A 24,621-nucleotide genomic window follows, 5' to 3' on the forward strand; every position below is an offset into this window, starting at 1 on the left:
GCTTGGGTTTCCACCGGAGGGCAGATCAGGAAAATCAGCCTCGCCCGAAGCCCTCGATTGTGCCTTGTCGTCGCATGGTGCCGGCAAGCAACCCTCGCTCTGTCCTCCACGGCCACGATGGCAATACCGCCGCCTTTGCAGAGTAGTCAAGTGTGACCGTTCGTTACCTGTCCAATGCGCGTCCAGGAACCGGCCCCTAATTTTATTGCATACATACCTACTTACATTACTTATCCACCCATTTTACACCTGCGCATGTGTTTCATGCCATTCCGAATCCTGTCGGCAGCATCCTCAGGGGGGCCGGAGGGTCACGGAGTGTGGCAAAGCACACCTGGGCCTGGGGCCATTTGCTATACTCTGCCCATCATCCCTCGAGGGCCTGCAGGTCGGACTTTTAGCCCCATCATGCTAGTATCACGGTCTGGAGTGTGCCCGCTCACTCTTCCTCCCTCGGCGGTGACTCCAACTCGAGAATCTTCACAATGAGGGGGCGCTGCGGTCCTCGATTCTGCGCGGCCTGTGACTGGCCGGGGACCTCTTTGGAAGAAGAGGTGTGGCAAATGCAGACCATGGGGTCATCACTCTATTCCCCGTATGATGCGTGGTACGTATGCGTCGATGCCGGGGGCCTCGAATGGTGCCGCAGCATGCCCGGCCAAAGAAGTGATCTCACAGGCCGAGAGTGGTCCTTGGCCTTAAACGTCCGTTTGCAGTCAGGATACAGATTGGGAGTACCGAAGCATTATCTCCCACACTGCCAAGCCCCACGGCACTCCACGGGAACGTTATAGGTACAAGGAGCCTGGGGCAGCAGTACACTCGGCCTCGAAAAAGGGGGTAGGTGTACCAGCTGCCCAGTGACATCCTTCGTTTGCCTCTCGTCACCATCACCCCCATGATAATACCAAGAATGGGAGGAGCCGGCACAAACCGCAAGCTCCAACTCTGACTGGCCATGCCCGCTTACAGAGAGCTATTTCTTCAAGCGGCACATCGGGAGGCGGATGCAAGTTCAAGGTAGGTGCTATTTCCTACAGGCTTGCTTCCGCATTTCTCAAAATGAGTTGTTACACGGGCTACTCCACATCGCTTACCCATCTGTCACCCTGCAATCCGCTCTGCCGTCGAGAAGACGAGCCAATGCTGTGTGTGCACTAGAGGCACCCAATGTGCCCAAAGCCTACTGCGGAGTGCCCACCATCTCGAGCAGAAAGGGGGGAAGGAGGAGGAGGGAGACACTCGCTCCCCTCCTCCACATCACGAAGGGTGGGTGGAAAACAAGCCGAGATACCAAAGAGATACTCCCTAAACCAAAGGTTTGATGTATTGGCATTCTTCGTCTATGGCATGGTAGTGGGTGGGGGATGGAATTCGGAAGTGCTGTTGGTGAGAGGAGAGAGGGAATTTCCCTTTCCTGCCGGCTCCTTCCCTGTAGCCACGCCGGATCTATTAGGGCGTGCGGCACACAGGAGGAGGGGACGTGCCAATTGCAATTGCGAGCCTGCTCTGAGGGTGCTGTCTCTCGTCACCATGATAATCTCATTCCGGAATTAGGAACCCCGGTCTCGGCAATGGATGGTACAGGTTCCAAAAGGGCCAGCCAGCCAGCCAGCAGCTACAGACAGAGTCTAAAGCGGCTATCACGGGGAACGAAACCGAACTCCCCCGACCTGCCGGAGTTTCTAAAGAATCTCAAGGCATACCTTTACCCTGGTGGTAACAAGGGGGTCGTTCGTTGCAGCCCCGTGCCTTAGCCACGAATGCTGAATGTACCTACCTACTTAAGCACGCAGATTGCGGTGTGTGGGAGTGTAAGCTTCTCTCCCCCCAGCCCAGGCCGTACCTGTCTAAAAGCAACAAACAGTAGCCGAGACATCAGGAGAGACGGACGATACTGTGGAACGAATCATGAAGTTACCAAGTCACGACATGAAGTAAGGCATGGGAGATGGTGGAATAGGTGGGCAAAATGGAAGATTCCGTGCCTATTCGCTCATGTACTTTAGGCGCAAAAGTACCGTTGACAGTGCCGACACACATGGAATAGCCGACGAAGACGGCGTTATTCCTCTTCTATCGACACCGCCCATAAAAATAAGCGACGAGAAGTGAGACTTGTCGTTTTGTTACTCTCCGTTGCCAGGTTCTATGCGAGCCGAGCGCTTGTCTCCAGTTGTCCCCATGAGGTGAGCGGCGGTCTACCTATACGGGTAATCGAGTTCGTACAATACCCAGTTACTCGAAAGCCCCAAGCAGCGCGGAAGCACCCCGCTTCTGCCTAGAGGCACTTTCTGGAGGTAGGTATGATGCATAATGTGAATTCTAAGCCCAGGATACCGCGGGCATGAGTACTCGATCAGTCAGACCGACTTCGATTTCATCACGAGAGACTTGAGGCCAAGAAGTTGCCGAGAGACTCTGTGCACTGTGCATCTCTCTGTTCGCGTCGTTTGAGTTGCGTCTGGTAAGCGCCTGGTCGGTGGTATGACGATGCCATGCCGCGAGGGCGGCGAGAGCAGCGAGGGTGTTTGTTGGTTCTGCCGGCCCCAACGACCGTTGGGGCGGGTGTTTCGAGATGGTCCGAGTCTACGGCGAGGGAAACGAGGAGGGGGACCCAATCAGGAAGCCGTTCACACGCGATGGTTACGGGGAGCGGCGGTCGCGCGGTTAATCCCTCCCCCAGATGCTTGCTTGCTATGCTACAGTACCTCCATCAAGTAAGACGATGGATGAAATGTCGTAGTGGTACACGCGCATGGAAGTACCTCTCATTGGTGCATGGGGCTGAGGCTGGGGCTAGTGCAATCAGTGGCCAGTGGGCCAGTGGGGACAGTGGGACAGTGGGAGTGAAACAGTGCTTTTCTGAAAATGCCAGTGCTTTGCAGCAGGTGCAGCAGCAGTCAGTGCTTGCTGCCGTTGCTTTTTTGGCCTCCACCCCACCACCTTCCCATCCCTTAGCGTGAACCGAGCAGCTGGAACCCCAGATGATTGGCCGAGAGTTTAGTGCGCTTTCCTTGGGTTTCAATGGGGCCGTCGGTGATCAATTACTCGGGATGTACTGTCGCATTAAGCGCGGGTCGTTTTCCCTCTCGACTCGCACCGACTTCCATGCCATGCGTTACATCAGCTGTACATGGTGGCACTCTGACCACCATGTACCATCCCCGTCACCCATCCTCACACCGATTTTGTACCTTCACTGGACTGGGACTGGGACTGGATTGGGGCACGGGAAGAAGAACACTGCTGTGCTGGGGTCTAGAAAAAGAGGTTCCGTGCATTCCGGATCTTCCCTGGAGATGAAGCAGGATACCGGGGCATTAGGGAGGTACCTACACAGAATCAAGGATCGCTCCACCTATTTGGCATCAAATCACTAGGGCTGAAGACGGAAGCAGCGGGTGGAGGAAGCCTCCCGCTTTGTGCTGATGCCTCCTCTCTGCCTTGCCCGTGCTGCCTACCTAGGTAGGTAGCTTTCTGTGGTGCCTGTCTCCCGCGAACCATGCCATGGCCAAAGACCGCTTCCCATTCGCGGGCCTGATTACTACACATCCAAAACATCGTTGCTGTGATGGGGTTTTCAAATCGCAGCAAGAAATGAGGTAATCTCTTGAAGAGACTCGACACTGACAAATCAATCAACGGCAGCAGAGTCACACCTCTCTCTCTTTCTGTGTGTCCCTCCCATGTGTATTTCCCGCATATGTTTCGCAAGGTCGGAGCACCCTAGGCTCGCCGATTTGAGCTGGTTGAACCCACCTTGTCGGTTCTCAAGTTCATGCACTCCTGCGTGCCAGGGCGCCTACACGACATTTACCACTCTGTCATAAAGGACGGTAGCATGCAGTGGTGGTGGTGGTGGTGGCGGCACTTACACAAACACCCCGACGACACGAGGCCCGATTATCTGGATAATGCAACTCGGAGTGGACTGAATATAGCGACCTACCTACGTGAATACGACATACTCGTGCTCATGTGGCACCTCGAGGTTGGTTCAATCAGAGTTTATACGCGCGATCGAATAGACGCTGTTTGTTCCAACATATGATCTGGCCGGCGGCGGCGTCTATCGTGCACTGTTCGTATCTGGGTACTAGGCGGTACAAGTCGGCCGTTGCTCGCGCGATTCTGTCTCCTATTGCATGGGCAGCGATTATCTGGATGAATAAGGCTAAGCCCCTGGATGATCCATGCCTCTTTGACATTGGCGGCCTGAGTCCTTGAGTAGGGTATCGTCACAGACCTCCATTTCATCGACATCTCAACCACGTCAACCATCTGGGTGGCGATCGTCGCCCCCCCTGCTTGAGCTTGCTGTGCCCTATGGTCGATCTCTGCATTTGCGCGACGGGTTACGCAACTACCTACTTGCTGACTTACCGGTGGATAAGGTTATACCAATCCTAATGCATGCTCAATGTTTTGCAGAAGTCGCTGCCCATCAGGTGGCCTACGAAACCAGCAGCAAACAGCAGGGCAGAGTACGGGCACTCCAACGGCATCCGAGAGCCTGTGCTCCGTCGAAAACCCGCATCCAGGGTCTCGCCTGTGCGTCTTCTCTTTGGGGCAGAAACTCCATCACATTACACATCATCACACATTCGACCGTTCGCTGGCTCTCGCTTGCGACCGGCCGCTAGTTTTTTCCCTTATTAGAACCCGGCATGTATGTATGTAGCTAGTGGAAAGCATGTTTGGATGCAACTATGGGGCCGTCGCCTAGTCTGTGGGTGTGGTGGGTAGACAGGTGGGATCGATGGTTTTCACAGCCGCGAGGTGCGCGGACGAGAGAGCGCGGTGGCACAGCCCATGCAACATTGCCCAGCGGCGGGCACAAGCAGAGGCCATCTTTCCAGTTTTCCCTACCCACCTCTGTTTTTCCCCGGTGTGGATGGATGGCTCAAGCTCCCTCCTCCACCTGATCGACTCCCTGTAGGGACGAATCTAGGAACTGCCTACCAGGAGCTACCCGCTATAGGGCAATAGCGTAGCAGGCTATCGGAGCAAGCATGGAGGTCGTAGTAGGTTCGTTTCGGCAGGTGTGCCCGTACCGGATGTCCTTTGCATTGAAACCGTCCTTTCAATGTCGTATCTGTCTCCCTCTCCCCCCCTCTGACTGGATGTCTCTCTCTCTCTTCTCACATATCGAGTGACAACTGACACTCGACACTGGCATTGACCCATTTTTCCCGACAAGGCAAGTGTATACATAAGTACTGACAGGGGCGGGCAGGGGGGGTTTGTCCTATCAAATCAAACCGAGATAGGGTCGTCCCACTCCTGCCCCTGTCCATGCCTCGTTGATCCATTTTTCACGAACCCTCGAACACCTTATGAAGCCACGCACCACCACTTTCGGTTTAACTCGAGAACCTGGACGGGTTGATGATTGCCTACCTTGGTAGATTGCGATGCTGCCATCTCTCGATGTATCCTTGGATCTGGCGACTCTAGTGGCCGCAGTGAACACAGTGAACGCTGTGGGCTTCTTGGACAGGTGAAGCCGAGCGAGCCCTCAGATGTTGCGACCAGGCCAATTTGACCTTGCCCTCCCAGAAAAAAAACGCCTACCTGCCCTGCCTGCGCTGCCCCGGCTGGGTTCCTCCGTCCGGAGCATCATTGTCGACTTGGATCACGCAAAATGTGTGGCAGAGGGGGGCTGCCTACCTGTACGGGGTATCTCCCTTTGCAATTGTTCCACCGGTCCTTCGCCGCAGCCTTTTCTTCTCTCGCTTCTGCAGAAGGAACCGGCCAACCTGGCACTCGCGCCCTGGAGATTAACCCCGTTGTCCTCTGAACCCGTGCGCAATCTGGACTTTCCTCCCTCAACTTTCCCTCCTCCTCATTTCAATGTTCAACATTAGAGCGATCGAGTATACTCGTTCCTCCATAAGCGCTCCTAGTGGGGCTGCCTCGACTGCAGGAACACACGTCCACGTCCAGGCTGTCGCTGGCGCATTGTCAGGCAAAGTGACCAATCCCAGCTCGCTGCGGGTCGCGTAACCTCGAGCCGAAAGAATCCCATCCAGTCACGGCTGGACAGGTGCAGCGGATAGACTTGCTACCGTCTCCAATAATCCTTGTACCCGGCCTGCCCTCTCTACCCGTCGTGGCCCAAGTCCAGTTTCCTCCTCGCCCTCTGCCGATTTCCCTCCCCACGCTCTCTAACGCTGTAGTGCTTGGGCCCTGATCCTCCCGTCTCCTAGTCTCATGCAGAAAACGAAATGCCATCTTGCCCGACGTCTTGGCCACTGAGCATTGGAATGTCCCCATGGTTGAGGGTGTCCCGAACCCGAGAGCACACTCCCCTCCTCCATATTGTCCCACAGAACCTATTTGGCTGTATACCTCTCTCTCGCTCTTTCGCTTGCTCAGCAGAAGCTTGCTAGATGCGCACAGCCTACATAATCGGAGAGATAATGTAGTTTGCGGCAACCATAACCGCATGAAACCCAGATTAGAATCTTTGTTCTCTTGGGTAGGCCTTCGAGGTCGCAGCGGCCGTGCAGGCTGTGCATGCTGTGTATGATCGCCAGCTACATACGCCATGTCCTTGGGTCGAGAACTAAGACACACCGTTGCATAACCCAGCCCGGCATGCATACACAAGAAGTGTCGTGAACACAGCTGCCCCTGCTGGTCAACGAAGTACCTGGCACCGCGGGTTCAAGGCTCCAGGTATCCGTGTGGATACCTGCGCACAGTGTGCGCGTTCTGGGTGCCATCAGTCGATGCTGGGACTGGATACATTGCGCTTAATTTACATATCCTGGCTGAGATAAACGGGCAGTGGAGTAGTCTACCACTCGATATACTGCCCTGTCTGCCCTACGTCCTCCCTGGTCGGGTTCGACTTGGAGCTCCTCTACCCGAAATGGTTTTGATTTACCCTGCATGTATGTATACCCTACCCTTCGCCAAACTTTGCTAAGCCCTGTTCTATCATGCCAATGGTGTTTGTCTCCGGCGCTTATGGCTTCATGATGAGCAAGTCGGCAGGCCTGCGTGGGGACCCATGAGGAGCTAATACACCCCATCTTTTGTGTGTATATGTATGTTCTGAATAACTCGGCACAGGGGGGGGATATATCCCAAGTGACCATACAGCGGCTATCTGTACATGGGGGTGTGCCACCTGTATAGTCTCGAGAGTACTCGTGTACATGCTCATAGCGTGGCCAGACACTCCATACCCCCCTTCAGGCCTGTCACCCCTGTTGACCCTAGTAGCACCCCGGTACATGATCATCTATCGAGCTGGTACCCCTGCAGGTATCGAGGAAGTAGAACAACACCTTGAAGGGAAAGCATCGAAGTAGCTTCAAGCAGCATCCAATCCACTCGCTACCTTCTCCACCTCGGCCTGGCCTACCTACAAAGACCCATGGATACCGGGCTTCGTCCTTTCATGATATAATCCATCTCCTCTCATGCTCTCTTTTGCATTGCTCTTGACATCACCAAGACATATTCCTCACTTTTTTGTATTTGAACCCCCAAGAAGACTCCCATCTTTCGTTCTGCGAAGTCACTCCCAACTCATGTGCCAAATCGTACCTCAGGCACCAGTCACCCCTCGATTCGGTGCTGCCTCAGACAGAGACTGCTGTTCATCTGACAACTCGGACCTGTGCGAGCACAAACGACTAGCCATCAAGCTCGAGATGGGAGAGCACACACACCTACAGCCCAGGCAGGTTGGACCCAGTGACTGTGGTTCGCGTGAGTCGAGTCTACCTGAAGAGGGACATCCCTCGCCAACACCTACGACTGTTGCCTATACCACCCAAGACCAGGCCGTGGCCTACTCGACCGTAAGTCTACCTATATAGTTGGCGATTTCCTCTCCAGGCTCGAGAGGGGCTGATGACTCATTTTCACCTTCAGGTCTCCCCATTCAGCACATATATGGCATATGACTCCTCTCTTCCCACTCCCGTTTCCGTAGCTGGTTCTCCGCCACAAGACGCCCCCAACAAGATGGCGAACATGTATCAACAGGGAGCGAATAGATCCCAGCAACCCACTCCCACCATGCCATCGCGGCGCAACAGCGGCTGGCTCAGCAATGCAAACCAGCAAATGAACCTGCCACCCAGCCAGGCCTCGTCGCCCATGGACATGAACGCAGCCACGCCTGTCATGTTGGGAATCCATGGACTCGAGACGTCCCATTCCCCCGAAGGCGCGGACATGGTGTCTTCATCAGAACAGCCCTACTGGGGTGCGTTCACCGTGTCGGAGACAGGACACCAAGACGATATATCTTCTCCTGCGTTGACAAGTACCGGCCTATACGGCAACTGCAACTCGACACTGCCACATGTGGAACCACACGATCTTCTCAGGAGCAATGCCATGTTCTCATCTCCCCCGATGGGCATATCGACAACGTCGGCACCCGTCCCAATACTCCAAAGCACCCCGGGCATGTCATCCATGCATGATTTCCACCCCATGGGAGGCTTGGGCACTGGCTCTACACCGTACCTTCCCATCACCCCCAGCCACTACGTTGCCCCGGCGAAATCCCACAGAAAGGCGGCCAAGCCGCGGCAAAGGAAGCGACGCGAGTCCAAGCAGGGCTCTACCAATAGAGATTCCGGCAGTGGCGCCAATGCCGGGTCAGACCACCGAAACCCACGCAGAAGTGCTTATGTGCCCCCAGAAGAGAGACTCACCCTCAGCGATGAAGCCAAACCAGAGGACAGACAGCTTGTCGCCCTTGTGTACAAATACAGTGACCAGAAGGGAATGTGCATGTGGGAGTCCGTAGCCAGGGGAGTGGGGTGAGGACCATGTCGAATTGGACCGGGCGGCCCTTCAAATGCGAATAGTCCGTGCCGTGCACAAGCACGCTGTGTGGCCCGAGAGTGAAGTAAGTGACCCCCTGTCAGCCACGCCTGTCTCAGCTAGTTGGCGAGTGCTCACACCCCTCACAGAAAGAGTTACTTCGCAAAGCCGAAGAAGAATACGAGAACCGCCGGCTGTCAGAGATCCTCAGCATCTTCCGAGAGCTGGGAGGGGCCAGAACTGGAAGTTTGAAATCCCACATGTTGCGAAGCAGTTGATCGAAATGGGAATCGACGCATTCGACCCCGAGTTCGACCCCAAGAAGGCTAGACGTCGACGCAAGATGAACAGCCGTCGCCGTAGCTGCACCACCAACGCTCTATATGACCCGACTTCTATGAACCAGTACCTGGGAGACTCGTCACTCTACGACGAGGACCACCGCATGGGCGGACTCGAACATCATAACAACGCAGTCAAGCTCAGCGAGGAAGACGACGACCGCCTTTTCTCCCACTACCTTAAGGAGGAGACGCAAAGCCCCGAGCCAGATTCCTCACTGCAAGACATTCCGCAGAGCCGGGCGGTATATCCTCAACCGAGCCCCGAGATGTCCATGGGCCAGTCTCGGAGCGAGCAGGTCGCGCGACAGCATTGTGATCAACTTATCCACCAACAACACCACAACATCTACATGCCCCAACACCAAGGGGCTATGTCGAACAACCAACAGCGCCCTCGTATGCGTTAGCGACTTGAGCCAGCCCCTCCCCCTTTTTTCTCTTCCACTCATCCATCATACCACCGGGATATAAAGGCGTTTGTACAGTCATAGTTGATACCCATCGACAAGCATCGCAGTCAAAGACACTAGCTTCAAAGCACCCCCGAAATCTTGGCATCTTTTTTACCCAGCAAGATACCTCGTTTCTGTATAGCCAGATCGATTTGAATTTCCATGGCGTTTCGGGACCGATTTTTCTTTATACTTGGGGCGGTTCGTCCTATATGGCTATATAGGCTTGCTTTTTTGTCATACAGTCATCATTCATTCGAGGTTGTTTTTATTACTAGGTGTGTGGGAGATGGGTGGCGATTGAATCGTCACCTGTATGGGGTCACTTTTTACTCTCTTGTTTACTTAGTCGGAAGGCCTACCTCTCTCTCATGGGGTCCTGAAAAAGCAGAGCAATGCACATTGGCAAACCTGCCACGGGGGACAGAATTGATAGACTCAGTTCATCTCTCCAATATCAGATACCAAGAATTCTAAGCGAGCGAAGTACCATGATTCAGTCCCCTCCAAGAAATCCGCTGTGGACCATTAGATTTGCTCCAAACCCCCTGGCCCTGGACGCACAGCAAACAAAACCAGTGCCGGATTCGCATTGAAGAGTCGTCCCATGTTGGGGTTAATGGGAACGCTAACAATCTCCTCGAACTCCTTGCGTGAAAGCCGATGTACATGAGTTATCATGGGTACCCGAGCCCCGAAGATTGCGAACAGCATTGCGTGTCTGCCATTTTCCTCCCAAGGACCCTCGCTCTCGCGTAAAACGGTAAGTAGGCCTTGGGAGTCTTGTTGTCCGTGTCCCCAATCTCGCTCATACTAATCATTTGAAATTTTATGTCTGAATCTACATTGGTATGTGTGTATATAGTGCGGCTTGTTCGAGATAGATACAAGCCGCATCTGTAGTGGCCTTTTGGTACGTAGCAAATAGGCCCAGCGGGGGCGTGCATGTCGCCATCCCCCTCCTCCTCACGTCTACGTTTGATGAAGAACGAAAACAAGGGGCGTGGATCGTACATGAGAGCGTGAGAAATGTATGTGGCACACATTTTACTTTGAGCGAGGGGAAATGGTACTTCGGGGGGCGGGAGGGGAGAAAAGAGAGGAACAAACCGAAGAAGGTACGCGTAGCAACATCTGCAGCGGTTACGCAGAGGTGACGACGGAGAAAAGGGGGTTGGTGGCGGCGCCAGCCTAGCGTGCGAAGAAAGATACAAGCTTCTTTTTGGCAAAGAAATAGCCTCGTCTCGGCCGGCAGTGAGGGCCGAGGCAGAAGGCGCTGAGTTCTCCTCTCCTGCATACGATAGGCAAAGTCAGAAGGTAGTCAGTTAGTCAGTAGGTAGCAAGTCGGGAACATCAATGTAGTCTCGAGTGACTGGATGTTTTGGGCCACGTGCAGAACGGATCCAGTGACTCGGGTAAGGTGCGAGTAACCTTGAATGCCTGGACCAAGTGCGACGAAGTTCGAGACATAGTTCACCGTCTCTCTCCCCTCTCTCCCCTCTCTCGTCTCCCTTCGCCCCGGCCTCGAACTGCAGCGTTTCTCTCGTCGGCATGTATGATGTAGGCAGCAGGCAGTAGGCAGCTACCAGGCTTGTAGGCACACACACATATTGGGTATAATTGACCGGGACTGAAACGCGGATGCACGTCTGCACGCCTGGCTCTGTTGCCTGTGCTTGCTATACCCTCGTCTCTGCATTCGTTCCATTGCGGCGGGTACAACTCACCCAAAGAGCGAGCGAGAAAGTTATAGGAGGCACTCCACGTACCTACCCATCCCCTTTGGCTGTAGGTAGCATTGCATAGAGATGAAAGGACTAGTGAGTGCCTCGGCGTTCTTTCTTCTCTCCCCAGTGAGACCGGTAGTGGAGGGTGGGCAAACAGGCAGGCAAAGTAGAAGACGTACGATTAGATGGAGCAAGGTGACGAATCCGGCTATCCAATCGCCAGGGCATCCATTTCAGGGCAATAAGTGAACTGTCGCGCGCGTCGGCGTCTTTTGACCCCTCCTGGGGGGCTCGCCTTTAGCGCTGGCTCCCACGCGGTCGGTAAATTGTAGAACCAAGCGAGCCATGCGGCACTGCTACGCTACATAGCTCTCTACCACTACCACCATCCCATACCATCTTCATACCCATTGCCCTAACCCCCGACCCAATGGGTGGGCGAACCATGCAAAACGCGAATGTGAACCATCTGCGGAAGTATGTATGCGGCAGTGTCGTTCCTGTCACCTAGGTAAGGAAGGTCTGGCAAAACCCAGACTGCAACACCAAACTCTGGAGCACATACCGCGAGTAACCAGTCTGCTCGACGTCCAAGCACGAATCATTGGCCGTGCCGTGATAGGAGCATTAACCGCAAAAGCACGCAATGCGACAGCAGCTGGGGGCCGAGGCGACACAATCAATCGTCCAGTGCATATTTGGCATGATGATCAACAGCAAGCAATCCATCCTCAGGATCGAAAGACTCGTCACAAATGGAGTTTTTTCTCTCTCTGGTCATTCCCTACCCAGGCATCTAAAGTACTTACACACCTCTTCTATCTTGGCAGCTTTGACGTCGCTTACTTGTCCGGTGGTATGTGATATATAGCACTGGGTCCCCCACCTTAGGTGAAGAAGACGGTATGTATCTATCTATCTGATGTAACCGAAGCCGGGGTTGCTCGTACAAGTACCAGATGCTACAATACTACTACGGCCGCTAAGAACGTAAGCGGTAGCATTGAAGTGTGATGCCGTCTCTTTGACGGTGCCTACCGCCTTAGGCACTTGCAAGCCAGCGAACCACGAGTCGAACAAACGGATCAAGGTGCTGACGCTGACATAGCCCATCCGCCTGTCCGACGCCGAGAAGGGTAAGAGCTACATGACACAGGACGTATCCTAGGAAGAGCGCCCAAGCTTCCTGCACCAGCTAATGGACAGTCTTCAGGCTTAATGAAAGCACAGGCGGAGTGGGATCTGGGAGGTGACCCTGGCCGGCCCTTCGACAGGGCTGTTCCGCCGGCACACCCCACGAAGCCATGGGCTGGTCCGCGTCAAAGCAGCATCAAGGGCAGAAGTCGATATCGGGCAGGATCACCCAAGCGCGCGAGGACGGGCCAATCTGCCCACAATCGCGTCGCATCGCATCGCATTACATCTCATCTCACTGCACCGGCCCTTTCATCGTGGAGGAATCGGAGCAGTAGGAACACGCAAAGGTACCAATACACTACTACACTACTTGTACATATATCCTTCACAGGACTACGCCGCAGGACAGGGCTCATACTGTATTGACACACTAGAGCCGATGTCCTTTCAGAAAGGCCGCGAGCGTCCTTTCTTAGACAGAAAGGTCAGTATCAGGTCTGAGCACACCTGATCCTGGTCCTGGTCCTGGTCTTAGTCCTGGTCCTTGCTGGCCCCGTCTGCCGCATCGCTCCATCCTAATATCAAAACGGGCACTACTGCTGCAATGTAAAAAAGTGCAGTCGTTTGTTCATTCCCTTGCCAGCTTAGAGCTGCTGGGCTAGAGGCAGGTCGACTTAATAACCCCTCTGTCGATCTTAGGCCGCTCCAGGTTTGGTCCGGGGTTAACAGCTGTCGTGTTGCGCTGTCGTTGTGAATGTCGTGTCACAAACAGAGCACCGCCCATGAGACTTGCTATGCGACTTCGCCTCAGTTTTCCCGAATTGACTTGGTGTCTCTGCTTCAAACGTACGTCTGCGCCAAGGAGGACGAAGAAAAAGCAGCAGCAGGTTGCGCCGGGCAGTGGCCCAGGACTGGCCCTTAGGTCCGCATTGCCGTTATTATCCAGACACCGCGGACCAGGAAACCTCGAGGGCAGTTGCCCCTGATTCGTAGAGCATGGATCGTCACCGTATTGCTTACTCGAGATACAGACAAACGGCACTCTGATACAAGCATCATATGGATCTTGTAATGGTCCTCTCGCCGCCTCAATGCCAATGGTGGCCGAGCGGACGGCACCTAAGTCCCTGCAAGGTCCTTCATACAGCCTGCTCAATTGGCCCAGACTTTGCATATCGCCGTATGCAAGTAGAAATCCCGGCTGGGCCATGCAGCTCCAAGTTGTACCCCGAGCAGCTGGGGCACCCCCGTGCGTACATCCCGCCGTAGGGCAGGCTTGTACCGCCTTCCCCAAGCTAGAAAAAACAAACGAGCATATTCTAATCCAGATCGCAGACTCTTTCACTGCCAACGGCGGCCATACAAACGGTTAGAGCCGGGCCCTACTGCTAATCAATGACTGACTAGTCAAGTTTGCTGCTTCCTTGCAAGGTGTCCGCACGGCATTGACGATGTATTGGAAGAGAGGAGATGGCCAACCGTGATTCGCTGTTGACAGAACCGGAGCTCGAGTTCTTTCCCCTGGGACTGGGGAACCTTCATGGCAGCGAAATTGTTCTCGTCCAATCCCGGGTTGCCGAGCTCGGGCAAGCCTGCCTGTGATCCTGGGTGGCACAACCTCAAGCACCCGATCATGTAATGCCACCCGCGGCAGGATAAAATGCATTATATAATTCTAAAGGCTACCAGGATCATTCCAAGCGACACACCAAAACCAGATCCGAGAGATAGGAGGAGCAGAAAGAGGAAAAGAGGATGAGAGAACGGCCCGCCGAACGCCTTGCTGCCCCCTAATCTGCGATGTGAATGCAACGCTCTGCCAATTGGTCGATAGCGCTCACCGTTGTTGCCACACGGCGCCTTGAGATAAGGTTATTGTGACGACTTCCCGTGACCGTCACGCACTTTGAGAGGCATGTGGCAGCAACACACGACACGCACAAATCATGAGGGTTCGCCATCAAAGTCCTAGATTTCGACTCTTCCAGGGTGATTTTCAACGACACCTTATCTCGCTTGCGGCATACGGCAGTGATGGATAATCTTCGACAACTGCATTCGCGCCCCTTGCCTGGTACGGCGTGGGTCAGATCAACCCGAGGAGCGCTAAGCCCTAGAAGAGCCGTCTTTTGCTTTCTCGTCCCTAGCAGTCGAACTTTTCCATTTGGGCTGCTACGCTACTTGGAGGGCCCTCGTGGACTCCTCGTCGGCTGTGCCTATCTCTCTGAGTGGATACTTCCTTCTGTGTCAATCTAAGAATAGTGGCATTCAGGCTCTCCCTTACTTCCTTTGACACGGGCCCGTTACCTCAACCACTCGTACGCAAGGCTCGCCTGCTGCTGACACGTTCGAACGAAAGAAAAGTGGCTTTCGTTCAACCTCCGCCGTTTCATGGAGCTTCTGCGTAGCTTTCGGTTGAGGCGACGCGGTGTGAAAGGCCAGTCTCCCACGCCCTCTCCTTGCAACCCACCCACACTCCCCCCTTTCGGGTTTCTTCAGGCTACTGGACTCAACCGGCCTGTCGGGCGCGGACTGTTTACCGAAATTTGGGATCTCTAGATCCAGAAGGAAAATGACAACCCCGGCCTGTGAAGGCTGTGTACCTAGGTAACTAGCTAAGCAGGTTAGCTAGCCAGGGTAGCGACTCGCTATCCAATGCAGTGTTCTTTCGCGTATGTATGAATGCAGATACATGCTCTCTTTTGACAGCAGTAGCCCAGGTCCGTTTTTTGTCTTTTAGTTTACCAGTTAGCTGCCACTGACACTGTGTGAGCTCTCTTACGATCCAAGATAGAGAGTAAGCAAGCAAGCCCAAGCAAGCAACAGCTAGGAAGACATGCAAAGCAACTCTGCCTGCAGCTTCTCTCCACATTGCACACTAGAACACCATTTTTTGCTACCCGGCAGATGGTCAGACGCATACTAATCAGATTTGAGTGCTGACGACTGAGGAGGCGCCAGACTTCTTCTTTGAGGCGGGGAGGTTCGATCAAGGGGGTTAAGAAAATGAGTGGCTTGGTAGCTTAGCTAGCTTGCCTTGTATGACGGCACAATATGTCCTTTCGTCATTCGCGTTGGTGTTACTTGGCTGTGCGGATGGTTGATGTCTCTTTTGCAGTGCGTCGTGCTGATCGATGGCTAAGTAGGAAGCCCCGTGACCAGGGCTGCCTGCGTGTCCTCAGAGGGGTAGCTGCCAGGCTACTTCCTTCCATTGTACGCTATGCTATAATCGGCCGATCATGGCTCGAACAAGAAAGCTCCCAGTGATGTCGATACACATCATCTGCTCTGTCTGGAGGCAATTGGGTCAAGATCTCCGCCCCTAGGTTGCAACTCGTATATCTTGGGCGTGCGTACTTGATGGGACTCTGATGGGACTGCCTCACGGCAAACGAGAGTGCTAGGTACTATACGAGGAAAGTACATACTTGATGCCTGCCCTGGCGAACGAGCAAGTACTCGAGAAGTTCATGACAGCTGATCTTCTTTATAATTCCTAAGTACCAATCGATAATATGACAATACATTCACGTATAACGATGTGGTATCAGGTCCAACCCACCTCTCTCTTTCCCTCTCATGTTCATGAATTTAGTTTACTCGTGACATTGGCATGTGACTGTAGAGGCGAGACGGGATGTTTCTCTTCTGAAATCGGGCATAGAAGTGTAGCAAGTGAGCATAAGAGTTGGGGACTGTTGACAGCTGCTGTATGTGCCTGATATGTGATATCTTAATGCAATCTTGTGCCTGAATAGTTAGGGATGCACAGCTAAATGGCAATACTATTCTGCTGGTCATTTGTCATCTCATTGCCGCATTGTATATAATGCAAATTATATGTATCATGAAGAGACGTGGGTTTATGCCCTCTCTCAAGGCCCGAGTCTTCTTCCTGTCCAGGGAGTTGGAGATGACCAAATACGATGATGACGTATGGAATTGTGCAAGTGCTTTGACTTGCAGTTGCTCCAAGTCTGCTTGCTGGACTTAATGCAGGTGAAGCTGGCGACGGGGGGTCGTGAGGCTTGCAACGAGCCAGACGATATGGTGGTCCAGCTTGATGTACTGTTCATCATGGCGTTATGGCGGGATATGGAAGCCTCCTTGCTCTTATTCAAGTATTAGTTCCTACGGGTTCTTCCTTCTGAATTCCATGTTGTTGCTGGGAATGCCTTGCGGCATATGCATCTGCTATCTAGACTTGTGTTCATTCATGAGTATCGACATAAGCCAAGCTCCATTAAAGTAGGATATTCTTTTGAGTTCCTATACGAGAAGCTGTCCGCACACGCCGAGAGAGAAGTATATTAGCCCACGAAAGATGCCTTTTTTTCTCTTTCGTTTCAATGCCATGGCGATCAGTAAAGGGCATCTCGTCAGGAAAGCTTCCATACGCAGTCTCACGCCGTACCGCCCTACCCTGAATGGAGATGACTCGAAAGGCAGCGTCAGCGTAACTTGATTTGAAACTACACAGAGAGCCCCCCAGGAGGGATTCTTTCATCGTGGATAATTCATGCAACTGCTTCTCACCAGCCTTTATGCTGAGTGAAGATGCTGACATATATCTGAGATCAGGCACTGGTCGGGTTACGCAGAGCACGCGTGGTGTGGGCTTTGATCGCTGTTCGTGGCGAAGACTGTGACAATGCATTGGCCAATGTCAAATTGTACCCTTTAATCGAATATTCGGCCATGAAGAAACAATCACGGGTCAACTGGGTTACTGAGTTTTCTCCCAAGGGAAAGATATAGGGAAAGTGGTTGAATGAAAGCTGTCTTGTAATCGAAGATTTGGTGTTTCTGATCATGCAGACTTTATCCCAAATCAGGATGCCAAAACCACCTACTTTTAGGCATGTACTTATGCATGATTATAAATATTACCTCCTGTCCAAGTCTATATCGCATTTGAGGGGGCATCGAAGTGACCAAGATCGGGTAGGCTTCTAGTGACAGCTTCGTGGCTCGAAAAGGGCCTGACCAATCCAAAGTGATAGTGTCGAGCGACGAAATCAAAATTGGAAATGGTCTAATGGACTTTCAGGTGGGCAATCACCGTAATATCGTCTACTTATGTCACGTTATAAAGACCAACCCGTTCCGAGGAGGCGCCCATTGTATACGAAGTCAAATCCTCATGAGGGTGGCAGCAGGCCCTAAACCTACCGCCCACGCCGCTAAACAGTCAAACAATGCCAAAGAGACGCTAATAGTCAATATGAAGGTATATAGGCGAGGGCGTTTCTAAGTACCATTTCGAATCCCGCTAGCTCGCGATGTTCTTGCACCTTCATTAATGTTACGACACCCCATCCACCAGCAAGCAACCATGCTTCCGGGTTCGAACATGGTAAAGACTCCTGACAGCGGGTAAAGATCTATAATCACCATGCTAAATAGGCACGAGTACCATGATACCCCGTATGCAGTATCCCATCAAGCTAGCCACCACCATAGCTGACCAGAACCACCCTCGCCTAGGACTTGTCATGGCGCCAACCTCCTTTGGTATGCCTCTACATGGCAGTGCTCGTGGGCCGGAAACTGAATTTCAACCTTCAATGGCGGTGTCTTGCTCACCCGTCCGTCGATTGAAAAAACGAGGCCTAGAGTCACGGTGCGAAGTAGGTCCATCTACGCTGCCATCGCTACCGCCAATAGTGACCAACCCATCGACATCAGCCTTATTGAGAGCCATGGATGCCCTTTTGAAGCCCATGCGTAAGGTGAAATAGCTGAGTATGGGGGTAACAGTTGACAAGCTTACACCCATTACGCCAGTAGCCATTTCCACGGTGAGGAACACCAACGTTTTATACGAATAATCTGTAGCCGAGTAAGCTCTGTGTTCTTGTCTGCTGCGGTTGAAAGTACTCACACATTGTGTCAGCAACTGGGTCATTTCGGTGTTCCTCGACCACCCACCATCGAAGCCATGCTGAGACGGTTGACCTGTACATATGTGAGCGTACATCCTTATATTTTGAGTGACGGGCTGCTTACAAGCCACCGAGCAGAAAAAGCCCAATGATTGCGATTCTCTGCCACCTTTTGACATGAAGTTGGATGATGGCCCGTACAGGTAGTGAAAGGATGAAAACATTAATAATAGTGTCGAAGATGGTACCGATCGTGTTGACAGCATGAGACCTTGAGAGACATGTACTTTCAGTGTCGGCCCATCCCTTTGAGACTGGGTTGCAACCAAAGAGGTTTAGAGCTACAAAAGTAACCCACCAGCCGGCAAGTATTGTCCCTATTACATAGACACCGAGCCGAATATAGCGTTGGGGGAATATGCGAAGGTATAGCATGAGGACCGAGGCCTTAGTCAGGGTGAGTTGGGTAGTATTTAGGGGGCTAATTGCATAACCGGCCTGGTCAAAATGTCAGCGAAACAGTATATGCCGGAAATAACAGGGATACTACGGCTACTACTGACTTTGAGCTGGACATCAATGGCGTGGGCAGCATTGGGTTTCATGAGAACAGTCACTATATGCTGTCCTGCCCCATAGGCGGCCACTGTTTGGAGTTAGCAATCAAAGAACAGCAACCGGCTTTGGGAACCCAGACGTACTTGTTAATATAGTTGCTGCATGCCCGTAGCCTACTGCTTGGGCAGCTACGATAAGCCAATCGTCGACTCCGAGCTTCATTCTCTTTACTCTGCGCGATGACAAACGAAGCGCAAGGCACAGCGTGGAAACCACGTGCAGCCACACAGTGACATGGATGATCACCGGTTGTTTGGACTCGTTCATCTGTTCTGGTGTAATCGGGGGTAGGCCTGGTATCGAAGCCATGATGCGGATCTGGACACTGGTGGAAACGGATGGTGATTGGGGTTGACTGCGTAAAGAATGACTGAGGTCTAGAGGAGCTGACACATTTGGCAGAGGAGCCCCAGGAAAACAGGGCTATATAAGGACATCAAAACTGGCTTCCCAATCATACGAGTCGAACAGATTCTGAAATTGCACGGGTCTGTCCCTTGCTTCTCTTGCTTGCTTGCTATATCAAACACGGGCTCAAGAGTATGCGGCCCGCCCCTCCGCTTCGGAAATACTCGACGTATGAGAGGCTGAGAGAGACGGGTTTGCCAGGAAGCTGGACCCCGACATATTGAAATATACAAGTCGGATCCTTGAGTCCAAGATCCGCGGAGAAGGCGAGACCTTACCCGATGAAAGTTCGCTGGATGTCCTCCCTTGCTTCAAATACGAAGTCTGTGTCCATATCGACCCTGCAGCTTTGAGATTTGATAATCGCAATGAACATCTTAAACAGCGCCCATGTGAGCAGGCAAATGGTTCGAAAACCTCGCTGTTTGATGACTTTCCATATGCAGTAGATGTGCCCTATAGATAGGCATATTTGTCTTGGGGAGAACTTGAAATCGGGTTGGGTCAACTATGCGATATTCCGTTTCGTCTGCAATGTCTATAGTCCGGGGAACACCGTGCCCATGGAGGAGTTTCCCACCACCAGGAATACGGCCGCGTTTCTTGTTGTCCTATCTCAAACTGGCTTCACTCGTCAATGCCAACATGTCGCCTCGACCGATCTCAAGTGGGGTATCACTTCTAGACCACAGACAGGGCAAGGATGTAGCAACCCGTATCAGGAGTCCAAAGGCAATTGAGCATGTAAGTAATCCTCGTTCTGCTTACCCCTCCTGGATCCCATTGGATAATACGGTATTGATGCATGAACGCCACAACGGTGTTGGACGAGTTCCTGCCTCGGCATGATGTGATAGGCTGCGGGTATTCTGGGATGATGATGGTGCACTCGATATTGCTCTTCAATGTGACGTAGGAGATTTATTCGAGCATCCCACAGGTCTCAGGGTCTGGCGTGAAGAAGCTAAATGCGACCAATCCATACAGACAAGGCACACCCAAACTTGGTAATGTGGTATGATACGTTTTGCTCCCTGTGCTACCACTGGAGGTCACCAGAGCTGGGTCACTTTATACACTGCTTAGAGTGTTGAAGCTGCCTCGCTCCGGTGCCCTATATAGCGGTACCTGTGGGCATCATTCGAGACCCCTTCCAGAAGGACCCGATGTGCTCGACATTAGCTGGTGGCACCTGGAATGTGTGACCATTGGAGTTCCATGAAGCTTGGAGTAAAGCTTCAAGAGCTTGGCCTATTACTATGAAGTTGTTTATGACATTCGGGTTAATCGTAGTTATCCCATACCCTACTTACGGTAATGTTGCATTTACCGGGTTCGACCCCTGTCGGTTGGATGGTAGGCGCAACACGGCAACAAGAGAGAACCTGAAAACCAGATTGACGGAACGAAGCTTGCTCTGTCACGACATCAAGTAGGATAAAGAACTTCTTGTTCTACCTACCCACGACACACCTATTACCTGTTGAAGCAAGTATATCAAACGCAAGAGCATGTAAGTACAATTGCATCAATCAACGTCTTATTAAGCAAGTGCTGTGATAGGTCTTGGTCTTGGAAGAGTGGGCCGGCCAGTGACGGGCATGCAGCGATCTGTCCTAAAAACCCCCTAAGTTTGGTGGTTGGTCCGCAGCTCTCGCCCCCACTACTCACTACTCCGAAAGCTTGGTGCTACGGAAGGCCTTCCAGAAGGTCAGAAGGTGGTCTCGTGAGTTGCTCACCTCCAGTACAGTTGCATACCTACTCGACACCTATCCATCGACCTTCGCCTCTCCCTCCAACCAGTTGCTTGGCCTCTACCGGTATTGCACACGCCGACCCTGTCTCTGCCGGCTACCTCCGCCCACGTCCCTCGACCGGTTCCTCCTACATGTATCGTCGTGATACTTACTGCCGGTAATGCCCTTGCCAGGCATGGCCGGCTGCACGTTGGCTTCCAACCACAATGCATTGAGGCGCATGCCTCGTGCTTGCTGCACTTCACTATGCATCCTCTTCCTATCGGCATGGTCGCTTGCCGTGGGCGCCATGCGCCCCGATCGCGTTGCGCAACTCAGGCAAGAGACCGTCGACATGTTCTACCACGGCTTCGACAACTACATGCACATCGCATTTCCCGAAGACGAGCTACGCCCTGTCTCGTGCACACCCTTGACCCGCGATGCGCTCAACCCTCGGAATGTCGCACTGAACGACGTCCTGGGGAACTACTCCCTGACCCTGATTGATAGCCTTTCGACACTGGCCATCCTTGCTTCCGCGCCGCCTGACGACCGCAATACCGGTCCCAAAGCCTTAGCCGACTTTCAAGCAGGTGTCGCTGCCTTGGTGGAACAGTATGGAGATGGGCGGCATGGTCGGTCTGGCCAGGGCCTTCGCGCAAGAGGCTTCGACGTGGACAGCAAGGTTCAGGTCTTTGAAACCGTCATTCGAGGCGTCGGTGGACTTCTGAGTGCACACTTGTTTGCTGTTGGTGATTTGCCGATTGCAGGATACGACCCCCGGAGAAATGGCGACGACTTGGAGCAAAACCCCATCATCTGGCCCCGAGGCTTCAAGTATGATGGCCAGCTACTACGGCTAGCCCTAGACTTGGCCCAGCGCTTGCTACCGGCTTTCTACACGCAAACAGGCATGCCTTACCCGCGGGTCAATTTACGCCACGGGATCCCGTTCTATTTGAATTCTCCACTGCACGAGAATATCAGTTTACATTCGAATGGGGAGGAGGGTTTCCCGGAAATCACAGAGACGTGCAGCGCTGGTGCCGGCAGCTTGGTTCTCGAGTTCACCGTGCTAAGTCGCTTGACGGGTGATCCCCGCTTCGAGCAGGCCGCCAAGAGAGCTTTCTGGGCTGTTTGGTCGAGGAGAAGTAACATTGGTCTCATCGGTGCCGGTGTCGATGCCGAAGCAGGCCATTGGATAGGGGGTTTTCTGGAATAGGAGCTGGTATCGACAGTTTCTTTGAATACGCCCTCAAGACCCATATTTTACTCTCGGGGCACGACCTACCAAACCGGACCATGCCGAACCCGGCCCCTTACGGAAGCCAGCTGGACCCCAATTCTCTCTATACTCCGCTGACTGATGAGGATAACTCGGCGGATGCCTTCCTGGAAGCGTGGCACCATGCTCATGCTGCCATCAAGCGGCACCTGTACTCTGATGTGCACCATCCGCATTACATCAATGCCCACATTTCGACGGGCTCGCCCCAGGCATATTGGATCGACAGCTTGGGCGCCTACTATTCGGGCTTGCTGGCACTTGCAGGAGAGTTGGACGAGGCAATCGGGACACATCTACTATACACGGCTCTCTGGACTCGCTATTCGGCCCTGCCGGAACGCTGGTCTGTCCGAGATGGTCATGTCGAAGGTGGGCTCGGTTGGTGGCCGGGTCGGCCAGAGTTTATCGAATCCACCTACCACATCTACCGAGCTACCAAAGACCCGTGGTATCTGTATTCTGGCGAGATGGTCCTGAAAGACGTCAGGAGACGGTGCTGGACCAAGTGTGGCTGGTCTGGGTTGCAAGATGTGCGGACTGGAGAGAAGAGCGATCGCATGGAAAGCTTCTTTCTGGGAGAAACTGCCAAGTACTTGTATTTGCTCTTCGATTCGGACCATCCGCTGAACAAATTGGATGCGCCTTATGTGTTCACCACAGAAGGGCACCCGCTAATCATCCCACGGAAAGCAGGACAGCCCAAGGCACGCAAGAAGGCTGTTGAGAAAGGAGTCCTGCCCTACTATGATGAGAAGTATACCAACTCCTGTCCCGTGCCGCCAAAACTTCCTCCGCTGTCTGGTTCAGCCACAGCTGCGCGGCCAGATTTCTATCACGCAGCTAGCCTGATCCGCTTACACCACATACCTAATATCCACGCCATATCGAACCAGGAGATGTCCACGGTCGCACGCGAAAAGTCGGTGGCGTATGCGATGAAACCAAAGTCCAACCACACAATATTCCCCTGGACACTACCGCCAACAATGCTCCCGCTCAATGGCATGTGCGCGGCAATGCGGCAGCAGCATACTTCGGTCATCGAGTTTCCTACCAATACCCAACATTCTGTAGGGAATACTTTCAGCCTCATGTTTGGAGGTCACAACCTCGTCCGAATGGGCAGCGAAGGCATTGCGATCAGCAGCTTGAATGGTCTCAAAATCACACTTGTCCTAGAAGAGCCCCCAGACTACATCGAACGTGCTTGGAGAGTCTCCAGTATTGGCCATTTAGCCTTGGGTCGCGACGAGAAGGTTTTCATCACAAGAGATGTTCTTGCCGAGATGTCAGACCCGTTGTTCCATCGAATCAGGGATTCGGTTAGTGTCGATATCCTTTTGCAGACGGAGATTCCCCCGCCACCAATGGAGACCCCGACGAACTTTACCGCTTCTGACAGCAAGGCACAAGGCGAAGTACAGTCTAATATCGAGATGGCTGGATCGCCTGGGTCCTCGAATATCTTCAGCTCGTTTCTTCAACAGATCACTTCGGTCTTGCGCGAACCGGCCTCTACCTTTGCCCCTGAACCGGCTCAGCAGCCGGAGTATGAGTACACCGAACTTGCAGCAATTTTGCCTGCGGGCTTAGGAGCAGCACCGTTGCCTGACGTTCGCGAAGCTCCCAACCCAGTCACTGGCGTAAATATCGAGTCCCTAACTTGGGGCCATGTCTATTTTGCTGACCAGGCATGCCGGGCTAAGCTCCCGGATGCCGCGGCGAAAGCACATCAGGTCATTGTGATGAGGCGTGGTGGCTGCTCCTTTTCGGAGAAACTGTCCAATATCCCGTCGTTCGCCCCTAATCGCAATGCACTGCAGCTGGTCATCATTGTCTCGGAAGACAAGGAAGATGAATCGGAAGGTAACTCATGGGGATTCAATTTTATCCGGCCATTGCTGGACGAGCTACAAAAGACACCTGCGGGCATACTGCGTCATAACCCAATTGCTATGGTCATGGTGGGAGGCGGCGACAAGACATACCGAGCCCTTGAGCAGGCGAAAAGCCTGGGACTGCGCAGACGGTACCACGTCGAGAGCCAGGGTCTGGCGATAGGGAACCTGGTTGTGTTGTAAAAAGGCCGAACGAGGAAAACAGTTTTGTGATTGAAGGCATGCGTGGGCGTTCAGGGGTTTTTGCATCCAGCATTGGGAGGAACTCAAGGCTCTTATTTTCTTTATTCCCGTGGATCCTATTAGACTACTTGCATAGCACGTAC

At 53.1% G+C, this 24,621-nt stretch overlaps 4 protein-coding genes across 4 annotated transcripts; 3 read left to right on the plus strand and 1 right to left on the minus strand.

Moving 5' to 3' along the window:
- Positions 1 to 7,547: 7,547 nt before the first annotated feature.
- PG997_009547 (uncharacterized protein) lies at positions 7,548 to 9,550 on the plus strand (the record flags this gene model as incomplete). The annotated part of the gene is made up of 3 exons (XM_066813862.1): positions 7,548 to 7,820; positions 7,894 to 8,774; positions 8,923 to 9,550. 3 exons carry the CDS (start codon positions 7,548 to 7,550, stop codon positions 9,548 to 9,550), a joined length of 1,782 nt encoding a protein of 593 aa, XP_066665824.1.
- Positions 9,551 to 18,016: 8,466 nt separating this feature from the next.
- Positions 18,017 to 19,271, minus strand: PG997_009548 (uncharacterized protein; the record flags this gene model as incomplete). Its single annotated transcript, XM_066813863.1, has 5 exons — positions 18,017 to 18,291; positions 18,344 to 18,417; positions 18,469 to 18,842; positions 18,908 to 18,990; positions 19,046 to 19,271. 5 exons carry the CDS (start codon positions 19,269 to 19,271, stop codon positions 18,017 to 18,019), a joined length of 1,032 nt encoding a protein of 343 aa, XP_066665825.1.
- Positions 19,272 to 21,416: 2,145 nt separating this feature from the next.
- On the plus strand, positions 21,417 to 22,331 carry PG997_009549 (uncharacterized protein; the record flags this gene model as incomplete). The annotated part of the gene is made up of 1 exon (XM_066813864.1): positions 21,417 to 22,331. The coding sequence occupies one exon, from the start codon at positions 21,417 to 21,419 to the stop codon at positions 22,329 to 22,331; it is 915 nt and encodes a 304-aa protein (XP_066665826.1).
- An 80-nt stretch (positions 22,332 to 22,411) lies between these two features.
- PG997_009550 (uncharacterized protein) lies at positions 22,412 to 24,478 on the plus strand (the record flags this gene model as incomplete). The annotated part of the gene is made up of 1 exon (XM_066813865.1): positions 22,412 to 24,478. The coding sequence occupies one exon, from the start codon at positions 22,412 to 22,414 to the stop codon at positions 24,476 to 24,478; it is 2,067 nt and encodes a 688-aa protein (XP_066665827.1).
- Positions 24,479 to 24,621: the final 143 nt, after the last annotated feature.

This window comes from Apiospora hydei (assembly GCF_038363865.1).
Source record: "Apiospora hydei strain CBS 114990 chromosome Unknown utg000007l_segment0_segment0, whole genome shotgun sequence".
Taxonomy (NCBI): domain Eukaryota; kingdom Fungi; phylum Ascomycota; class Sordariomycetes; order Amphisphaeriales; family Apiosporaceae; genus Apiospora; species Apiospora hydei.